Raw genomic sequence first — 22607 nt, forward strand, 5'->3', positions numbered from 1 at the left:
AAAGGTACAGGCTCAAACTCTCTTGCTCCTTCTTATGTTTTAATATGTACTGTCTTCATGGTGCCTGTTATATGCTTGAAGTTGGGGGGAGGGGGTGCAGTAGATTCTGAGGTGTCAAAAGTTGCAGATATCTACTCCTGGATCATCTTTTGGTTTCAGACCTTTGTTGCCTGGCTGTGTGATGACAGATTGCACCCAGCATCCTCAAAGTGGATCTTTTTTTCTGCAGCCAAGCAAATCATTGTTCTAATAAATTCTTTGGGAATACCATTTTAGCTGTTCCATGGATGAAAGGCAATGTCCCTCATTTACAGGGAGCTACATGTTCGTGTAGATCAGTTTTTAAGTGCAGATAGAACAATTATATTCATTGACATTTTTTCATTGTGAGTGTAAATTAAACTAACATATTTTATTTGAGAGGAAAAACATGCATAGGGCATTGCGGGAAGCTACACACACACACACACACACACACACACACACACACACACACACACACACACACACACACACACACCTGCAGCCCCCAACCTCTAAAGGAGTGCACAGTTTGGTTAATAAACCAGGTCTTCCTATTTCTGCCATCCTTTGTTGGTGAATATCTGTTTGCAGAACTGCTGACAGGATGTGTTTAATTTTTTTAGCGGCATAATTTACAGTAATTAACTCAATTATCCAACTAGGTTATTGCAGAGTCTACACATGAACTAGATGGAGGTCCATATGGTCATCTTGGCCATGACAACAGTGGAAGGAAAGGTGTTTCCTGGCCTTTTCATTTGTCCGATACTCAGTTCGTTGTTACTTGACAAACAAGAGGCCACATAGTTACATCCCCTATGCAGAAAGGCAGTGCAGGTCTGTGAGAGAGTCATAGACAGATGCATTAGTCTGTCAGCAGTTCACATCCAGTCTAAGTTACCATGTTAGTTGGCACCCAAAGATGATTCTCTCTTGTTTCATGGAGCTGCAAATGTTGGAACCTTGACTGGACTGGGTCTTCTAAGACTGGGCCACAGACAAAATATGATATGGTATTTCTGACAGTGCCAAGGTGAGCTAGATAGTTTTAGCTCTTTCTTCCAGTGGAGGTTCCCAAAGTTATCCATGAAGGAAGACTTGTTGCAACATCAAGTCTGGATCCTGCTTCTTCCCCTTCACAGTATGTACATGCAATGTGGTTGCTGAGGTTTTAGTTCTACAGAGACCTGCTTTCCTCCAGGGCAATTAGAATTGTTACAGGATGCCCAGAATCTGGCCTCTAGTTAGTAATAGCTGACAAAATGAGAAGAAAACATTGCATTAATGCCAAAAGGGTTTCTTCTTTGGCAGGTGGCTTATATGTAAGCTTGAAGTATTTGACCAATTTGCTGAGTTAGCAGTTGCTATAGTGCACCATTATTTTGCATTGTTTGGCTTTGTCAGAGTGCCCTCTGTGGGAGCTTTCCTGGGAACTTTCTCCTATTCATTTCCTCTTGGAAAAAGTGTTAAACTTTTGAATCCCAGGAATGTGATTACTCCAACAAGGACTGATCATTTTGTTTAGATGTGGCTGACCAAGCGTACCTTTGAACCATTTTTTTTAGCTCTTAGAATTAGAGGCCCTTATTTGTCCTGCCCATTATACAGTGTTAGGAACATGTGGTGTTCGCAAAACTGTTTTTTATGCTTAAGTTTATGTTGGAGATTTATTTGACTGAAGAACCAGTTGCCTTCTTTTTATGCTGACTTGGTGATCACATGAAAAGACTCCCATATTTTTTTCCATGTAGTTGTATTACTATAGAGGATAATAAACATTTGCAAATTAATTGTGTTTGCCTGAAGCTAGATAAAGTATCAAACTTCTTCCCAAAAATGCTAACCTAGTTCCATGATGACTGCTTCAGAGAACTTCTTTTGATCAGCAGTTTCAACATACAGTGGAACACTCTGGTTCAGACAAGTCATAATATCTCCAGTTACTGAAGATCCCTGAACAAAAACAAGAAACATAATCACCACAGAATTACACTAACAGTGGCAGCTTACATCTGAACCGTGTCAGCGATCACCATCCAACTTTCGCAGTATGGAAAAACAAACTTTAAACTGCAAAATTAAAACTATTTTAACTAAAATAGGGAACAAACTTCCTCTGGATTTTACCGGACAAGTCCACATAATTATTAACTGGGCATGCAAATCTAAGAAGTGTCACTAATGATGCTCTCCAAATCTTTATCAGCTGTTTACTGTCCTTATTGGTCAGACATGCTTCATCCAAAATTGTACGAATTAAGAATGTAGTTATACCATGGATGGACAGCACCGTGAGAAAGTCTATGAAAGCAAGAGGCAATGAAAGGGAAAATTATAAAGGTAAAGGAGATACACTATCTCTGAATGCAAAGAAGTATGAAATTTAATGCAAAAAGCAATAACAAATGCAAAAATGAAATGCTACAACCTACAATAAAATAGTCAAGACAATCCAACAGCTTTCTGGTGACTAATCAGTAAAGCTGCTGATGTGCCTCAATACATATAACATTGAGAAACCAATGAATTTGCTAATGCACCTAGACTCAACACATACTTTTGCTGAGTAAATCAAATCTGTCATTCAGAAATACTAATAACGACTAAGCAGTACAAATGGTGCTCCCATTGTACAACCCAGTGACAACTTGCTTTTCAATTTGTAACAGTAAGAAACTTCTCTGGAAGCTGAAATCTATGCACCTTTTTGTGTAAAACATCCTTCAGTATACCTTAAAAACTTTGTATGCATTGATTGCCCATTGATATCACTAATGAATAAAAGTTCCAATGAAGGAGCCTGATAGCAGTGTGGAAGCAGTCCAAAATTATACCACAGTTCAAAAGAGAAGAGCAAAACAATTACTACATTTTAGTGAATTATGTACTATGAACTATGATAAAGGACAAAGCATCAGTACTACTACAAACTTCCGAAATGTTCAAAGGCATTTAACATCATAAACCATCCACTGCTGCTGCTTTGACTAGAATGACTAGACAGTAGTAGCACTATACTAATCTGGTTGTCTTCAGTAGAGCTTTTACTGTGGTACGGTACCACATCACATCCAACTAAACTCAAGTCTGATATGGAAGCTGTACAAGACACAAGATTTGTGCCCACTGCATTTTCTAGTCTTTACTAGTATTAGGCATCAGTATATTAATGGAAACTAGACTGTCTGGCAATTGAATGATTTTTACCCTCACACATACTGTAAATAATCCATGCCTCATATCAAAGATGCAGGACTCTCCAAATCACCTGCTGGCATGGATGCATCTTGGCTACATCTCCTTAAGCTAGTCCTAAAGGAAAAGAAAATTAATCATCCTGCTTGTGTGAAAATATCAGTAACAGCATGTACACCAAATGCTCCCAGAAAAGCAAAAGTAATACCATTATGTTGCATGTAATGTTCATTGTTACTTTAGACTGTAAATTATCCTTTGAACATGTAAATATTACAATAAGGTGTGTAAACAGATGGTTCTATTGGGCTGAAGAATATACCTGCCACTGAAAGCCAAGACACCATTTGCAAAAAGAACTACATACAATCATTATCTACAGCACTAGATGTTAAGTTATCCCATCTCGCCTTCGTTCTTGCTGTTTGGGTTTGGAGCCGATCCTCGGCTCCTACTCAGCCTACTGCTATAGCTCGAGAGCTATTTACTGGCTCGAGGCTAACCCTTATCCCAAAATGCCCAGCGTCAGCTACCCAGATCCTGTTTGCCGCTTCAGCTGCCAGGTTGCTTTGTTACTGGCTCAGGCTTAGTATAGTTTTTTTCTATGATTATAATTGTTGTTTATTCTTAAAATTTGTCTAGTTTTTGTCTAGATATAGTTCTTTATCCCTTATCGCCTTTCTTGTGTGTGTTGTAGCTTTGTTGGCCGTCGCTCCATATCTCGCAGGCCTTCTCTTTCCCCTGAACTCGTTTAAATTAGAGAGTCCCCCCCCCCCTTAGGACAGCTGTTTAAATTAGAGGCTCTCCTTTCTGTTCCTTAACTGTAAAAAAAAAAAAAAAAATGTTTTTTTTTTAGTATAGTAGTGCAACTTGTCTAAAGAGGCCAAAGTTTTTGGCTTCCAAAAGTGTGACTCATGCTGTCAGAAAATGTCTCTGACAGATGGGCACACTAGCTGTGTTTATTGTTTAGGGGCTGTGCACCTGCAAGACTCCTGCTCTATCTGTCATGCATTTAGTCCAAGGGTCCTGCAGGAGTGCAAAAACAAATTAATCCTTCGAAGATTATTGAAACCACAGGATTCCTCAGCTAAAGGTTCTCAGCCAGTGAAATCCCCCAAGTCTGTCAAGCCGTCGGCTCCATCCTCGAAACCGACTCCTGGGCTTGAAGAACCAAGTTTGTCGGTGCCGACTAGCATCGACAAGTCATCTCCTCCCTCGGCTCCAACTGCCACCTCGGAGCTGTCTCAGAGCCACAAGTGAGCAAGGTCTCATTCATTGGAGCCGATCTGTTCGGTGCCACAGTCACCCTTATTAGGAAGTGAACGCAGTTATCGCTCTTCATCCCACTCCTCTCGATCCTCCAGGTTATCGAATCAAGACGTGGAGAGAGTAGTCAGCAGGTTGCTTAAATCACAGGCCCTTGCGAAATTACTTTCCAGCCCACCTCAGCAAGTTGCGGCTCCATCCGCCTCCATCTCCATTTCTCCTCCAACTACACTTAGTTCGGAGCCGGAGACCATGGACGCGCTGATAGTAAAACTGACCACACCGATCACCTCCTCTTCGGTTGCAGTGTCTGCTCTGATCGCCTCGATTTTTCCGTCCATCGAGAGATATGGGCGCGGAAGCTCTCTCATCGGCTCCGAAGGGGGAAGTGGCATTGGTTCCTTGTCCGACCCCGCTCTCCCTCTCGGAGCTTCAGAGCAGGTGAGCTCGGCTCCCACATCGGCCTCTGAGCCGTCGCCCTCGATGCAGAGAAGGACTCCCATCTCTTCGGAGCCGGAGCTTTCTTTCCCTTGGGATCATGATGCCTTCAAGGTCATGCGGAGTGTGCTGTCCCCTGAAGCAGCCCTACTATCAGCCCCATTGGCTCCTTCTCTGGTGGTGCCTGTGCCAACCTCTGCTCCTCATCCGGCCCAGAAGCGTAGGGAACCTATGCCCCAGGACATCCCATTGGGTGACCCCTCTTCTACTGAGGCCTCCCCTGATCACTCAGAGGAGCCTCCTCAGAAGAAGTGCAAGAGGAAGCACCTAGACTCCCCTGAGTCTGTCACCTCAGATACAGACCTGGATGAATCGGAAGGGTCCCCCAGGTCCCCCTCTGAAGATGTTTCCTTTTCAGACATCCTTGAAATACTTAACAGAGGGTGGCTGGTCTTCCCTAGCCCCTACTGAGGACGAGTCTGTATACCTGGAGGCATTCGGTTCCCGACCCTCCACCTCCTGGGTGTATCCACCTTTCGATCCACTCATGTCTGTAGTGGCTCAAAAGGCTTGGTCAGGTCAACTCCATATTCTGTAGAACCTACTCCGAGGAGACCAAATAAGTTCATAACAGCCCCCCAGGACAAACAATTTCTCTTTAAAGGTGTGCCAGTTGATGCCATGGTGGTAGCAGCAGCCACCATGAAAGAGTTCGCAGAAACTTCTTTGTCTGTCCATCCACCAAACAAAGAGTCTAAGATGATGGACAGATATGGGAAGCAAATGTTTTCCTCAGCGACCTTCTCAATGAGGTCCCTGAATTATCTCTCTCATTTTACACAACTTAAAAGGGATCTCCTAAAAGAGCTTGGAGATGCCCTACAAGATCCTACAGCTGAGGGAGCATCAGCCAAAATAGCTTCCCAACTTGCGACTCTTAATTCTATAGTCAACTCCTCCATGAGGCTGATTTCCTATGCAGCCGATGGAGTGAGCAGAGCTGCAGGTAGAGGAGTGGCTCTCAGGAGACATGCTTGGCTGCGGCTGCGTCATTATGCGGAACCCTTTCGGGCGTCCTTCGCAAATACTCCCTTTGATGGCTCCTCACTTTTTGGGCCTCAGGTGAAAGACACACCTATCAGGTGCGAGCAGGAAGGCAAGACTCTCTCTGCCATGGGAGTCCGTTTTTCCACTCCTAACAGACCTTATCCCAAAGGTCAGAAGGGTAGAAAGATGTGGTTTCGGAAGTCCCAGGGACTCTTGCCTGACACACGTGGTGATTTTCCCCCAAGGGCAGAGGAGGAAGCAACAACAATGGCAGGCGCCGCCCTCGTGGCAGAGGGGGACTGCAAAATCAGGGTGACAGAGAAACTTTCTCTGCCAAACCCTTCCAGCATCCCTGACGGGTTGCCCAACTGCTCACCTCTGGAGGCAGTTGGGGGAAGACTTTCCCTTTACCCAAAAGCCTGGCAAAATATAGCAAGAGACAAATGGGCACTATCTATCGTATCCAGAGGTTACAGAATCCCCTTTCATCAACCCCCCTCTAAAGTCAAAAAAGTCCATCCCAGATGTCCCACCCAATCTAAGGGATCAAGCAGTTATTCAAGTTTCAAAACTGCTAGAAAAAAGAGCCATTCAGGAAGTCCCTGCAGACCAACTAGGATCCGGAACTTACTCAAGATTCTTTTTAGTACCAAAAAAGACAGGGGACTGGAGACCAATACTGGATCTCAGCAGATTGAACCAGTCTGTACAAAAAGAAAAGTTCCGGATGGTAACACTGCAGTCCATTCTCCCCTTTCTGGGTCAGGACAACTGGATGTGCTCCATAGATCTTCAGGATGTCTACTACCATATCAAAATGGACAGACGCTCCAGGAGATTTCTTCGCTTCCGGGTAGGGGCCAGTCATTATCAGTTCAGAGCTCTGCCCTTTGGTCTCACCACAGCCCCTGGGGTGTTCACCAAATGTATGGCAGTAGTCACGGCTCACCTGAGATGTCAAGGATTCCAGGTGTTTCCCTATCTGAACGACTGGCTCCTAACTGCTACTACCAGGCATCAACTCTTAGAGGCACAGGATTATACAATATCAGCCTGCACCCAACTAGTCATTACAGTAAATTTTGAAAAATCTGCCTTGTTGCCCTGTCAGTCTGTTACATATATAGGAGCAGAATTAAACACAAAACAGATGTTTGCAAGGTTACCTCAGGAAAGAGTTTTCTCTATTCGCCAACAAGTGTCATTTCTAATGCAGAGCAGAAAGGTCCAAGTCAGACATGCCCTGCAAGTTCTAGGCTCCATGGCAGCTGCCATTCTTCTTGTACCATTAGCACGTTACCACATGAGAGTCCTTCAGTGGCTTCTCTTCACGCAGTGGTCCTTCCAGGAACTACCCATGTCTCACATGATCCTGATTACAGAAACATGCAAAAGACACCTCTCTTGGTGGATGGTCTCCCCACTGGTGACTCAGAGCAGACCTTTCATTCAACCCCCTCCAGTAGCTACAGTGACGACGGATACCTCCCTGGTAGGGTGAGGGGGGGCATCATCTAGGCAGGACAGTCCAAGGCATGTGGCAACCTCACGAGTACCATCTGCATATCAATGTCCTAGAGATGAGAGTGGTGCTCCTAGCATTGCAAGCTCTTTAAGACTCTCTTCCTTCTGGGACTATTGCGATCCAAACAGACAACATGTCAGATGTTCTTCGTGTTTCACTGTTGCAGTCATTACATTAGAGTAATCTGCTGGCAGGTTGCCCTCAGTCGGCCTGATTAACAAAGTCTTGGGTCCTGCATCGGTTGCTGTCCCTTCTTCCGTGACGTCAGGTCGTCAGGGGTATAAACATGCAGCCAACGCCATTACACCAGTCTTTCTTGTCGTGCGGTGCCCGAAGCAGAAGCAGTTCACAAGTGCCGGTCGGCCGACTCCTGAAATTTTCGTTTTTGAGTTTCAGAACCGAAGTCTTCAACTTAAAGCTACGTACCCCACTGGGGAAACTTTTTCTTGCTCCTTATCGATGTCAGTAAAAGTTAATAATTGCATTACTCGTGGAAAGCAAATAGCTCACAAAGATTTTCATTCGTACTTTATTCCTTGCCTAGGCCCTGATCACGACGTACCTTGCTGTCGGTTTTGTGCTTTATTTAATCAGCACACTATCCATCGTCTGTATATTTTTGCCTCTAAATATTTAATTTCTCTGTTTAATTATCCAGAAATGTCGTCTGTTAGCCATCCGACTACCGGGATTCTGAAAAAACACAAAGATAAAGACAGAGACAGGCTGCCAAGGTCCAAAACACCCGACAATGCTTCTCCTAAGCCAATCGCCAGTTCTCTGGTACTCAGTGAGGCGCTTTCGCAGCCCCTGATACCCGCTACTTCTGCTTCACAGGCCTCTACTGAGACCCATTTGGAGTCCGATATGCCGCTAGATACTTCCAACTATGGAACCCGTGGATGTCTCTACCTTGGATGGGTCCAGAGCCACTGTGCAGGCACCGGCTTCTGAGGGTGTATTCAGGCCTACAGACTTGCATATTAAAACGACACCTCCTTTATTACTAATGCCCAACTTTCGATCCATGTCTAAAAAAACAATGCCCAGGCCACATGCTCAGGCCCCTATGCCTAAAAAACAAATGATAAAAATGGCTGAAGATCTAATAACTCTAATCAGGGGTAGTCACCCCCCCCCCCCCCATAGGCCTAGGGCTGAGCTTGATTATGACTCTTCTGATCAGGATTTTGTTTTTTCAGACTCTTCTGATGACCTGCATTTGTCCATACCTACTTATGAGGATTCTGATGCAGAGGATTCCATTCCCTCTCCTTCCCCTCCTGAGGATTTTTCTTTTGGGGAAACTTTACATACTTTAAAGGAGCATTTTCACTGGGAAAGCCAGGAATTTTCTGATTCAAAAAAGAGGCTTAGGGATTTCCTTCTTCTACCTCAGCATAGGCCTTTGGCTATACCTCCTGTACTAAACATTGTTGATGATGTATTCTCGGAATCCAGTTTGTCCCCTGATTCCCTGCCTCCTGCTCCTAGTAAACCTGACAGATACTACAGGGTTCCGGAGACCCACAAGTTCTTTTCAAAAATCCTATTGCAGATCCAGAGACTGTTTCTCAGGGGCCCAAGGGCATTAAGGCTTCTACTACTAAAAGTCCTACCCCTTCTGGTAGAGACTCCAGGGTGCTGGATAGATGGGGTAAAAAGGTTTATACTTCTGCAACCTTGGCAATCAGAGCTTTAAACTGCCAATTTCATATGTTAAAATATCAGCAACATGTTATTGGACTGCTTAAACAGAAAATGATTCCTGACTGTGTGGAAAATAATGATATACAGGACTTAATGCATTCTGCTGAACAAGTTAGAAAACATATTTTGCAATGTGGTTTTGACTCTTTAGAGGCCTCTTGCAGGGCTGCTGTTACTGGGTCTGTGCTTAGAAGGCATGCTTGGCTTAAGGAGCAGTCTTTGCCTGATCATGTTAAAACTAAATTGTTAGATGCTCCTTTAAGTCAGGACTGCCTGTTTGGCAACAAGGCTGAAGAAGTTCTTAAAAAGATGGAAGATAAAGCTAAATCTATGCAAACTGTTAAAGATTTTTTACAAGTGCAACTTCCTAGATTTAGTAGGCACTGGCCTACTATGAATTGGTCCTTTCCAATCCCTTCCAGGTCTTCTCATGCCAAACCCAGACACAGCAAAAACCCCAGGTTTCAGTCCCAGGGGACTCTCAGAATCAAGCAGTGGGGGGCCTCCACTTCCAAATCTGGAAATAACAAGACACCCCCCTATGGTAAACAGTCTCAATGACTTCCTTTTAAAAGTACCAAGCACATATCTTTTGACCGCCTCTTTGGGGGGAAAGATTGCTCTTCATGCAAAGAACTGGGAACTCATAACCCAGGACAAATGGGTTTTAAATATAGTGTCCCAGGGATACAGATTTCATTTCCACACGTTGCCAACACCAAATGGGTGTCCAGACCTACCCCCAAATCAGTGGGCAGAGGCTCAAAAACAAGTACTTTCCCTCTTAAGCATGGGGGCTATTCATCTGGTACCAGAAGAGGAAAAGGGGCAAGGTTTGTATTCCAGAATTTTTCTGGTACCCAGAAAAGACAAATCATGGCATCCAATCCTGGACCTGTCTGCTCTAAACACCTTTCTGGAGATTCCAAAATTCAAGATGCTGACTCTTCACCAGTTACTTCCTATGCTAAGCAAAGATGCCTGGTTGGCAACACTAGATTTAAAAGAAGCATACCTGCACATCCCAATCGGGGAATCTTGCAGAAGATACCTACGCTTCAAAGCAGGCTGCACACATTATAAGTTCTCTGCACTGCCCTTTGGCCTCTCTACTGCACCCAGGGTATTCACAAATTGCCTGGCTCCAGTTATTGCATTTTGCAGGCAAAAAAGTATTCAAATATACTCATACTGGACGATTGTCTAATTCAGGCAGAAAGCCAGGACATACTTTTAAATCACCTAGCATTTGTAAAAAGGGTTCTAACTTGTCTGGGGTACACCATAAATGAAAAGAAATCGCAACTGGTACCCTGTCAACAGCTTACATTGCTGGGACCAAACTTGAATGCAACTTCCCAGATGGCTTACCTTACGCCAGAAAAGCAAATTCATTTGTCAACCTATTTCAAACAAGTGGCCACAAAAACCCTGCTATCTGCAAGACAAGTACTGCAAGCCTTGGGGTTCATGGCCTCCTGCATTCTTCTAATTCCATATGCAAGACTGCATATGAGGAAATTACAGTGGTATCTAAAAAGCCTATAGAGTCAACATTCTCACAGCCTGGAAACAATTATTCCTATTATACCTTGCCTACGCCTAGAGTTCCTCTGGTGGGCAGAGGCCTGCCACCAAAACAAGGGACTACCATTTACACTACCCCCTACTGCCGAAACCCTAACAACAGATGCATCAGACTATGCATTGGGGGCTCACCTGGCAGGGAAGTGCATTCAGAGCAAATGGAACCCAAGTCAAATGCACCTACATAGCAATCAAAAAGAAATGTTAGCTGTACAGAATGCTCTGACAGCTTTCGAGGACTACATTCTTCCAGGACAACTAATGGTAAAGACGGACAATACCACGGTTATGTGGTACATAAACAAGCAGGGGGGTACACATTCCTACCCCCTCTGCAGACTAGCCATGGCAGTGTGGAACACAGCCTTGAGCTACTAAGTGCACCTACAAGCTCAATTCCCGTCAGGAAAATTAAATACACTGGCAGATGGACTAAGCAGAAACCTCATGGACCCACATGAGTGGAAACTGGAACCAAGGATTTTCAACATGTTGACAAGCGAATGGGGGAACCCAGACATAGATCTATTTGCCGCCCCCCAGAACTATCAGTTGTACAGATTTTGCACAAGGATTCCCCACAAACAAGCCTGGAAAGTGGATGCTCTGTCCTTCAGGTAGAAAAACATATCAGTCTACGGCTTCTCCCCTCTGCCTCTGCTCCCCAAAGTTCTACTAAAAGTCACACAGGACAAACCAAGGATGATCTTGATTGCTCCAGACTGGCCACGCCAACACTGGTACCCCCTCCTGCACAGTGTGTCACAGTTATCTCCATGCCACCTGCCTCAGACCCCTTCCCTGCTGTCCCAACAGGAGAACCAATTTCTGCACCCTCAGCTTCCAACATTGAACCTTTACAGCCTGGCTAATCACTTAAATTCACCCTTTTCATCCCTCAGTCATCTTATAGGCAAGGAGGCCTAGTACAAGAAAGTCTTATGCTGACAAATGGAAAAGATTCTGTGCCTGGAACCAGTCTCAAGGGATGAGCACAGCAGCGCCCAATTTACCTCAGATTTTGCAATACTTGACTGAGATGCTTCACAAGGGCCTGTCTTTTTCCTCCTCTAAAATCCACGCCTCCGCCATTTCAGCACATTATAACACAGAACCTCCCCTCTTCTCTCATCTTCTGCTCAAGCAGTACCTCAGGGGGGCAAAAAACTTGAGACCACCCAGGAGAGCTCCAACCCCTGCCTGGGACCTTAACTTTGTATTGGAGAAACTCACTCTGCCTCCTTTTAAGCCAGCTGCTACTGCAGACTTAAAATTGATTTCTTGGAAAACAGCCTTCCTTTTAGCGATCACTTCAGCTAGAAGAATATCTGAATTACAGGCCCTTATGGCAGTGGAGCCTTTCATCATCTTTCATGTGGACAGGGTGTCACTCAGGACCAATTTATCCTTCATGCCCAAGGTGGTATCCATTGTGGCTCTTAATCAGTCCATTCATTTGCCAACATTCTTTCCCAATCCACAGAACCAAAGGGGAACAAATTCTGCATTCCTTGGATGTGCACAGACAACTTAGATTCTACTTGGACAGGACTAAACCTCGAAGAAAATCTGAACAACTGCTGGTAGCATTTGCTGCAGGGGCAGAAGGGAAGTCTATTTCAAAACAAACCATTTCTAAATGGATAAGCCATTGCATTCATTTCTGCTATAAGCACCATGGAAAACCTGTCCCCCAGGGGATCAGATCTCACTCCACCAGGGCTGCATCTACTTCTGCAGCCTTTCTCAGAGGTGTTCCTACCAGGGACATCCTAGAAGCTACTACCTGGAGTTCTGTACATACTTTCACCAAGCATTATCATTTGCCAATTTTCCTTAAATCCAGAGCTGGCCTTTGCCACTGCTGTCTTGCAAGGCCTTATAGCTGGCCTTAATGCTATATAAACTCCTCCTCCCCCCAACCATAGCTTTGGGAATCTACCCAAATGTAATGACTGCAATAGTGAAACACGAAGAACATAGTAAAGTTGTGTACACTTACCATAAATGTAGATGTTCGAGTGTATTCACTGTTGCAGTCCCTCCCTCCCTCCCTCCAGCCCCCTAATTTCTTCTGGCTATAGCTCTACTTTCCTTTACTATGCTTAAACGCCTTTTTGGTGTATTTGCTTTTTGTTAGAGTTATACCTTTGTGTTTTTTATGTTTATTTGCTCCCCATTAGGGGGGCACCTGACATCTGGGGCAAGAAAAACTGATGTAATGGCGTCTGCTGCATGTTTTATACCCCTGACGACCTGACGTCATGGAAGAAGGGACAGCAACCAATGTAGGACCCAAGGCTTTGTTAATCAGGCCGACTGAGGGCAACCTGCCAGCAGATTACCCAAATGTAATGACTGCAACAGTGAATACACTCGAGCATCTACAGTTATGGTAAGTGTACACAACTGTACTTTGTGTGGTACATCAACAAGCAGTGTGGGACCAGGTCCTACCCCTTGTGTTGAGAAGCCCTTAGGCTATGACAATGGGCGATTTCCTCCCAACGTTTTCTGACAGCAACACACATCCCTGGGAAATCCAACGTAATAGCGAACAGGCTAAGTAGGGCTATCCTCATGCCTCATGAATGGTCTCTGAATCAGGAAGCTGCGGACCTTATCTTCTGCAAATGGGGCCAGCCTTGCTGCGATCTATTTGCCAACCCCCTCAACAACAAATGCAGCAGCTACTTCTCCCTGCTTCCTCCTCCAGGTCAAACTCCCAGGGATGGCTCTAGTCCACGATTAGCCTCAAGGACTCCTTTATGCATTTCCCCCTTTTCCCCTAATTCCAAGACTTGTACAGAAAGCAAAGTCATTGGGTTGCAAAATGATCCTCATTGCCCCCTATTGTCCTCGACAGATATGTTTTCCGTTCTTGCACCTTCACCTTCTAGACCAGCCTTGGGTTCTGGACCCAGTGCCAGATCTGTTGATTCAACAGTCAGGCAGGTTACACCAATCCCTTCAGACTGTCAAACTCACAGCTTGGTTTCTCCACTTCCTACCTTAGCCAAGCTTCCAAGTATCTCCCCAGCAGTTCGCCATATTATTGTATCCTCCCATAAGTCAACTCCGAGAAAGACTTATGCTAGCAAATGGAAAAGATTTTCTTTCTGGGCAGAATCTAGAAACTTAGACCCCTTTTCAGCCCCAGTCCATCAAATTATAGAATTTCTAGCAGAGCTTTTTTAGTCCATCAGGGTACAACTGGCAGCCATATCTAATTTTCATATTGGAATTCTTAATTCTAGCATAATGTCTCATAAGCTCTGCAAAGCCTTCATGAGAGGAACATCTCTTCTTAGACCCCCCAGTGAGGGATCCACCTCCTCCTTGGGATCTCAGTTTAGTTTTGACTTCTTTGATTCTGCCTCCCTTTGAAACCAGCAGCTTCATGTCCCTTAAAATTTTTTTTATTGGAAAACACTTTTTCTGATTGCTATTACCTCAGCTAGACGTGTTTCAAAACTCCAAGCACTCTGTGTTTGTCCTCCATATATGGTGTTTCACAAAGACAGAGTTTCTCTGAGAACCAACCCATCCTTCATACCAAAAGTCTGTTCAGAAAACAATTTAAATCAGTCCATCAATCTCCCCATCTTCTTTCCCAATTATAGCAACAAGGCAGAATACGGTCTTTACCAACTGGATGTGCACAGACAATTACGTGTTTACCTTCATAGGACCAAAGAGCTGAGAAAGTCAGACCAATTATGTCTCTCCTATGCTCACAATAAGCAAGGCCTTCCAGTTTCTAAGGTGAAACTTATCCTAATGGTTATATGACACCACTGCCTTTATTTATCAGTTAAGGCATAAACATCTACCAGCAAAACTGAAAGGTCATTCTGCTAGAGCATTAGCCATGTCTGTAACCTTTCAGTCTAAATTGCCCATAGACTCAATTTGTGCAGCTGCCACTTGGGCAAACCCTCATACCTTTATCTCTCATTACAAAGTGGATGTGGTCTCCTGGAGCAGGGCTTCCTTTGGTTCCACTATTCTGAAGAGTCTATTCCAATGAACCACCTGGGGTCTTTAGGTGCTAGGGGCGCTGTCCCAAACAGCAAGAATGAAGGCGAGATGGGACAACTTAACATAAAGAAGTTATGTACCTACCATAACGTTCCATGTTACTTGTCCTTCATCTCACCTTCCTTCTTGTGTCCCCCATCCTTCCCCCTTCCTGGAGGATTGAGAGGAATTCACTATGGTTTCACTGGCTGATTTTCTTTTTCTTGGTTCACATGCCAGGTAATTTTATGACAGTTTACTCTGATCTGTTATTTTGATAAATCAGTTTTAGGTTACTGGTTACTTTATATGTCTAGTGTGTGCTATCACAAACAAGATCTGGGTAGCTGACGCTGGGCATTCTGGGATAAGGGTTAGCCTCGAGCCAGTTAATAGCTCTCGAGCTATAGAAGTAGGCTGAGTCGGAGCTGAGGATCGGCTCCGAACCCAAACAGCAAGAAGGAAGGCGAGATGAAGGACAACTAACATGGAATGTTATGGTATGTACACAACTTGTTTTTTTCATCTTATAGTATAGCTAAATTTGCTGCAAGCACCCCTTCCAGAGCGTAATCATTGTACCATACTAAACAAACTAAAGTGGGTGACTTCGCAGAACAAAATGAACTACATCTAACAAGTCAAAAATTGCTTATTGCTCTTCAATTGTAGCTGTCCCAGACTAATTGCCTTATTGGCTTAGTACATTAGTAACAAACTGAAGATGCAGTTTCTTTAAAATTGTGCACGTCTCTTCCCTGGTTATGCTGTCTGAATCAATGAAGACAGCATTCTTGCAATGTCTCTTTTTAAGATCTTTGCCAAGATGTTGACACAGTTTCTAAATTTAGTAAATTTAAAAGTGATCGGTTGTTTTAAACATCACTATTTTGGCATTTCCCTATCCAGGACTGATCCTCCCCCTTTTAAGCTCTTTATTTCAAGAAAACACTTTTGTCCCATTTTTTTCTGGTCTTTTCATTTTCTTGGGGGAGTGCACAACTTTTCTATCTCCAAACTTGGAAGCCGTACCATACCTCTCAGCCTTCCCTGGTTTTGCAGAATGTTCCTAATTTTGATACATATTTTTGCTGTTTCTCTTTTTTTCCCCTTGTAAATCATTGAGGATTATAGTCAGTCAACAAATCCAAACATTAGAGTTTCATACTTATCCAGAAAATGCAGAATTTCTTGTTCTGTTTGTTAAGAATATTTGAACAAAGAAGTTGAGAGGTGTATCAATTTATACTATTTTTTCTCCTTACTCTGACTTAGTCTGTGGATACAGTTGTCTATTTTTCTTCACAACTGGTGCATGTGCATTCCGTATCACATCAAACCCAAAAGATTCTGCTGCATAAATCTCTGCACTTGAAACTCTCTCTTTTTAGCATATGAATAATTTGCATTCTTTTGTATCTTCAAGTAAGTTTGCTATGCTCTTTTATTTTAATTTGTTTACTCTTTTTGGATAGTATTTACCATAGTGATTGGTACATTTGGATATCCTGACATACTTGTGTTTTGGATTTGTACCTGGTAATGGTAGTCTGTCCGAGTTCTTTTGTGTGCCCGACTTGCTGCTTTTTTTGTGCTCTGTATTCTGTGCTCTGACTTCAGTTAGTTACTGTTTTAGTGTCTGATATATTTTTAGTGAAGATGCACTTTTGGGCTGACTTTAATGATTCTGAAGTGTTTTAGTGCATGGTGTTAAGAATAGTTTTGTTTTTAGAATGCAGTGTCTAACAGCTAAAAAGCAAACTCTGCAACTGTGGTTACAGTATTACACTTAATATGTCTGGCTATATCTTTGCTCAAAATCTGTCATGTAATAACTGACCCCATGGCACAGCAGGATAAATCCCTTAGTGCATGAGGATTACAGAAACCAGATTGGGAGGATGGGTTTGAGTTGCTGATTCTTTCAAGTCATTAAAGTGGATCTAACTAATTTGTGTTCATGTCCTCTGCTAAAATTTCCATTGCTATTTCCATATCTGTCCAAGTAAGTGAATGTGTAACTTCAAGAGCACAGATTTTGTACATAACCCTCCCCCCCCATCTGCAAATCATTAAGTCCTATCCGACCGGATGTGCCTATTTATTCTGTGGGAGGTGAGTTCCTCTAGATCTGCTATGCAAGTGCTGTTCAGAGATGCCATCATCCACGCAACCATCAGGAGTCTGTGTTCTTGCTTGCATCCTGACAATGAGAGCAGTATTATTATTAGCATAAAACATCTCCCAGTGACAGTGTGTGTAGAAGCATCACAACAGGAGTCACCTACACTCCTGTCTCATGTGCATGGATGCCTCTGCAGTCACAAATAGCAAGGGCTGCCATCAGCAGCTGGAGTTCTCTCTCTTCTGTCTGCCCCCCCCCATTCCTGACCTGTCTTCATCCTTTGACTCAAGCCATGTCATAAATAGAACAGTGGAATGTCTGCAACAAGGCCCGCCAACCCTTCCCATAGATGGACTTGCCCATCTTCCCATGATTGTACTGTCATGCACCTCAGCCATTACTGGAAGTTTGGTCACATTGTCATTCTCGGGTTTATCCCTCTAAGCCACTAGTATGGGTTAAGACTTGTTTTTATAGCTTAGTCGCCAGAGTCTAAATCATGACTTAATTTTTCCAGCTTTCATTGGGCTTATTTTCATCAGATGCAGATGAGATTCTGTAGTTGGAAACTATACTCTGCTGCTAGTGAAAAGCTTGACAGCACTAGGTTAAGTTTTCAAAACAAGTGGAGATTATTCTTTTGAACATCTACATTAAGGAAACTCTACTGGGTCCACAACTACTGGCTGCAGTCAAAATTGCAGAAAAAATGCAGAGACATTGCCAGAGAACCAAAAACACTGTTGCAGAACTGTCATAAAGCAAATGGAAAACATGTGACAATAAAAGTTTTCTATAGAAGAAATACTGTTGCAAAAGTCCTACACAACGGAAGTAATTGCAGGCATTTGAATTTGTACTGTGCATTCATTCATAGGGTTATTTGCAGTTTAAAGAGATGGGATGTTAACGAGGTTTAGGGTAGCGCTTCCATACTTGTACTTGGCTGCATATTTGGTGTGCTACACACTGGAGACAGCTTTGATGTCTGAGAAAATGATATCAAAAGTGGCCCCCTGGGTAGAGCCCTGAGAGAGGAGATCCCACTGATGACAGGGACTGAGGACAGGAGTCATCCTTTGTGCAATCATGCAGCCTTATGTGAACCAAAATTATTATGATTTGATATATCTGTGGCAAAGACAACTGTAATAAAAGCAGTTAATCATTTTTGTACATACTGTGCCTACAATGTAAGTATTGAGTTAATGAGCAGGCCTGTCAATTGCACCTCCCAATGGGCTCTGGTAAATGAATATGGCTGTGGTAAGCAGATTGCTGGTATGGGTATTCTATCATAAACACTAATTTTTCTGCAGGAGCCTGGTAATATATTGAGCCTGGTAATATATTGATGTACTGCAGCTGAAAGAAGTAACTTCCCTGTAGTCATCATGTGAAGTATAATTTTATTGATGAACCTTAATGATACATTTCCAAGAAAGACTAAGAATAGCCTTTTGGATGTTTTGACAGAGAAGTATTTACAGGGTCAAGTAGAATCTTTGTCTTAAAAAAATGAGAACACTATCCCTCCATTGTAGTTGTGTTGCAGCTCAGAGCTGCTCATGTAACCTGTATCCACTACAAGGAGGGTCTGTTACTCGTTGAAAAAAAATTAAGAAGAAAGAAAACTGCCAGCTTGTTTCTTTAGTCAGATGTGATGCCATATAGGGATAGGAGTAAGATTAACAATCTACTTGTAGAGGATTTATGGTGAGTACTTCACACAGCTTTGCTTTCTGGTCACACATACAACAGTCCTACTCCCACATTATTAATTAAAGTGAACTGCTGTACTTTGCTGTTGGCAAGGAATATCAAGTTATTTTCTGGTTTCACAGCTGGAAATGAGTCAGATTTGCAGACATTTACATTACCGGACTATGAAATGATGGATGGTTTTCCTGTCACTATAAGACAATGTCACGTGGTTCACATGATTTTGATATCTGCATTTAGTAGCATTTAATTGTCTGAAAACAGTTTAGAATGGCTTTCCTTGTTTAATTTTATCAGACAATATTGCTTAAAGTATAAAGTTGATGTGTAGTGTATTTATCTCATAGTGGTTATTTTTTCTTAGATATTCTTTGGTGAAATGCAAGAATACTGATGAACAGTACATTCTGGTTTCAGAAAGAGTTACGTCCATAGCTGCTGTCTTGGCCACTCAGTTTGAGGTGATATCTACATTTAAAGGTAAAGCATAATGAAGCAGATTAATATCATTGGTTGTGGATGGTGTGACTTTTGCAGTCTATGTTCACTGATTTGTTTACCTTCAATAGCATAATCTTGCTTCCCAGTGGAAAACAATGCATCATGTGAGTTACAGATGTTTTGAAAGGTGTATTTCTGCTGTGGTTACTTTGCATAATTGTAGCTAATCCTGAATTAGTAACAAGATTGGCACTTTTGATGCAGAAAATGAAAAATGATGATGATTTGTCAGAAAGACTGCTTTTCAGACGGTCTGTAGCTTGTTTACTGCAGGGCTAGCAAATTGCTCCAGAGACATTGGTTAATGGAGATACAGACTATATTCTCACAAGACTAGAGAAAAGTAGGATGACAGTGATTTGCCTTTTAATTGCCAATATCTTCACAGTTTCAAGGGCGCTCATGATGAATAAGTGTAACTACCACATGGAAGTGGTCAGTGTGGGTGTAAATGACCTGAGTTGCAATACTCTAAGGGATATGCAGAGAGACATTTGTGAGCTCTCAGTGCATATCATATACACTGAAAATACTCTAGTACTGAGCAGAATCCTACCTTCGCCAAGCATGATGCCAAGGTAGAAGGAAAAAATGACAGATTTCAACAGTTGGCTGAATAAATGGTGTGTTTTTGCGGGAGGTCCCGTATGTGCGCACAGTTCTACTTACTTGCCAGAGACTGCTTGAACCTCTCATTCAAGGGTTTCTACATACTGGCTAAAGCCCTTGCTGCCCCCATAGTGCCTTTTAGGCAGAATCCAGCTAATGGCTCTACCAGCCTAAAAATATAACCGATAAATCCCTGGGCAGTATCAGTATGGCACTGCTCATCCCAAGGAGTGTAAATAAATTGCCTCATCTTGAAGCCCTCCTGTCTTTGGAGCACATTCCTGTGTGTATTGTTGCTGAAATCTGGTTTATAAATGCAGAAAGCACAGCCTCTTTTCCAGGGTTTTGCATTAGCCAAACATTTAGACCTGATGGAAGCTGTGGTGGATTATCCATATTTCATAAAGACCACATTACCTCAAGGCAGATTCCCAGAGACTTGCAAACCAATCTTACTGGATTCTATTCCCTCTAAATAAAACTAGCTGTCCAGTAATAGCATGTTACAGGACCCCTTCAATGACCCCCAAAAGTCATGGATGCACAAACTTTATGTAGACAAAAACTCCATCATCCTGGGAGGCCAATACCGCCAATGTAATCTATGCCCAAAAAATGAATTCCTCACTTTCATGAACAATAATTCTCTGGATCAAATTGTCAAAGAGCCAGCTGGAGGATAAAATGTTCTTGACCTTGGTTCGTATCAGTATAGTACCTGTCTATATACAATATTTCACTGGTATACCCATCCCCAGTCAAGTCTGATCACAGTTTGCTAACCTTCTCATTCAAACTCTCTAAACCAGCAGATGCAAATATCACAGTAGTGAAAGACTTCAGTTGTACAACCTTTGTACAATTCTGTGATAACTGTTACCCCAAAAATGTGGACAAGTCCAGTAGTTATGTAAGTAAATTCTACTGTCTCATAGAAAACTGCATAAATCTGTTCATCCCTTTCAAAACTCCACAAAGTGGGAAAAGTAAGAGCAAGCCAGCCTGTTGATCCCTGTGTATAAATAAACATTCCAATAAAACATGAGTGACCGTTGCTCTACACCAAAATGCAACTCCTCCCTGGTTAGATCCGACCACAAACTAATCACCTTGGAAATCCACCCCCCCCCCCACCCCCCACAAAGGTAACCACCATGAAAAACTTCTCCAAAGCTAACTTTTGGCTCCTAAGAACAGAGGTGGCTAACTTCACGGCACCCATGCAAATGGAGAATAGTTGCATGATCACCTAATCATACACCAATGCACTGTATGAACACGTACACAAATGCATGGATCTCGCCATACCCAATAGAACCAAGACGCTGTCCTCCAAAAAAAGGAAGCCAATCTGGTGGTCCCCTGCCATAAACAAACTCTACAACAGAAGGTGGAAACTGATGCAGAATAAAGTGAAGTCCCAAGACTGGAAAAACTTCCTTATCAGCCTCAACAAAAGGTTGAGATCCCTCATCATATCCTCTAAAGCTAGCTATGAAAACAGAATTGAAGCAGATAGTAAAGACAACCACAAGGCCTTCTATAATTATGTAAGGAACCTCCACAGCAGTACTCAGATTTGCTTTGAGCTACTGCACAATGGTACCTCCTATACAGAGCCAACAGATATTGCCAATATACTGGCCAAAAGATTCAGTGCCAACTTTACCCCCCCCCCCCCAAAGGACCAATCACAATACCAGTAGATTGCCAGACACCCAGTCTTACTGCTGCACAGGTTAAAACAGCACTTTCCAGGGCCAAGAATATAGCTTCTATGGGACCTGACAATATCCCTGGCAGTGTTCTACATGAACTACAGAGTGAACTGTCACCTCACCTTTGTGCCCTGTTCTGTCACAGCCTCACCTCAGGCTTTGCCTTTACCGAATGGCACACTGCTATAGTCATCCCTCTCCACAAAGGAGGAGCGACTACAGACCCTGGGAACTATCGCCCCATTAGCCTGACAAGTCTGATATGCAAAGCTATGGAACGCATCATCATGGTCCTAATAAACAAGGATATAGGGAATCTCCAAACTCTGGATCCCACTCAGTTTGGTTTTGTGAAGGGTAGATCATGCCTGCTCAACTTGGTTGACTTCTTTGAGTCAGTCACCAGAGCTGTGGATGAAGGCAAGGTGGTTCATACAGCCTACCTTGATCTGGCCAAGGCCTTTGATATCATTCCCCACTCAGGAATCATAGAAAAACTCACTAAGCTAGGCATCAACCCATATATCACTAGGTGGGTTGCAAACTAGCTCAGACTGCTGACCAGTCAAAAGTGGAGTCCCACCGGGATCAGTCCTGGGTACTCTTTTGTTTGGCATCTACTTCTCAGAAGTCTAGTCCAACACAAAGGGACTCTTGCTGACAAAGTTCACAGACAATTGCAAGTTGGGAGCAATTATTAACCCCCCAAGTGATGTTAACATCCTGCAGAAAGGCCTCACTGAGACCAACGACATGGCCTTAAGCTTAATGCCAAAAAATGTGTCGTCATCCCCTTTGGGAAAAACCCAGTTCCCATGAACTACCACATCGATGATAATCCACTGAACATAGAAGGCATTATAAGAGGTCTGGGAACACAGGTTGACAGCAAACACTGTTTTGACCACCACACTGCCACTGTGGTCAGAAAGTCCTTCTGTGTGGCACATCTCATTACTAAGGGTTTTGCATCCAGGAAGAAAGAGGTCATTGTCTCCCTCTACTCTTCCCTCATTAGACCAATCATCGAGTACAATGCCCCATTTGGCATGTACCTCACTAGACATCTGCAACAACTGGAGAGTCCGCGAAAAGTACCTCACAAAAAAGATCCTAGGCC

The 22607-nt window shown here is 43.2% G+C and overlaps 1 protein-coding gene across 1 annotated transcript in view; it reads left to right on the plus strand.

Annotated features, from left to right (window-relative positions):
* IARS2 (isoleucyl-tRNA synthetase 2, mitochondrial) overlaps positions 1–22607 on the plus strand; it is a 1410425-nt gene that overhangs the window by 321449 nt on the left and 1066369 nt on the right. Inside the window, exon 8 of the mRNA XM_044061644.1 lies at positions 19024–19139. Coding sequence (XP_043917579.1) covers positions 19024–19139 — 116 coding nt within the window. The remainder of the gene's footprint in view (positions 1–19023; positions 19140–22607) is intronic.

This window comes from Protopterus annectens, chromosome 1.part0 (genome assembly GCF_019279795.1).
Source record: "Protopterus annectens isolate FY-2018-M chromosome 1.part0, PAN1.0, whole genome shotgun sequence".
NCBI lineage: Eukaryota > Metazoa > Chordata > Ceratodontiformes > Protopteridae > Protopterus > Protopterus annectens.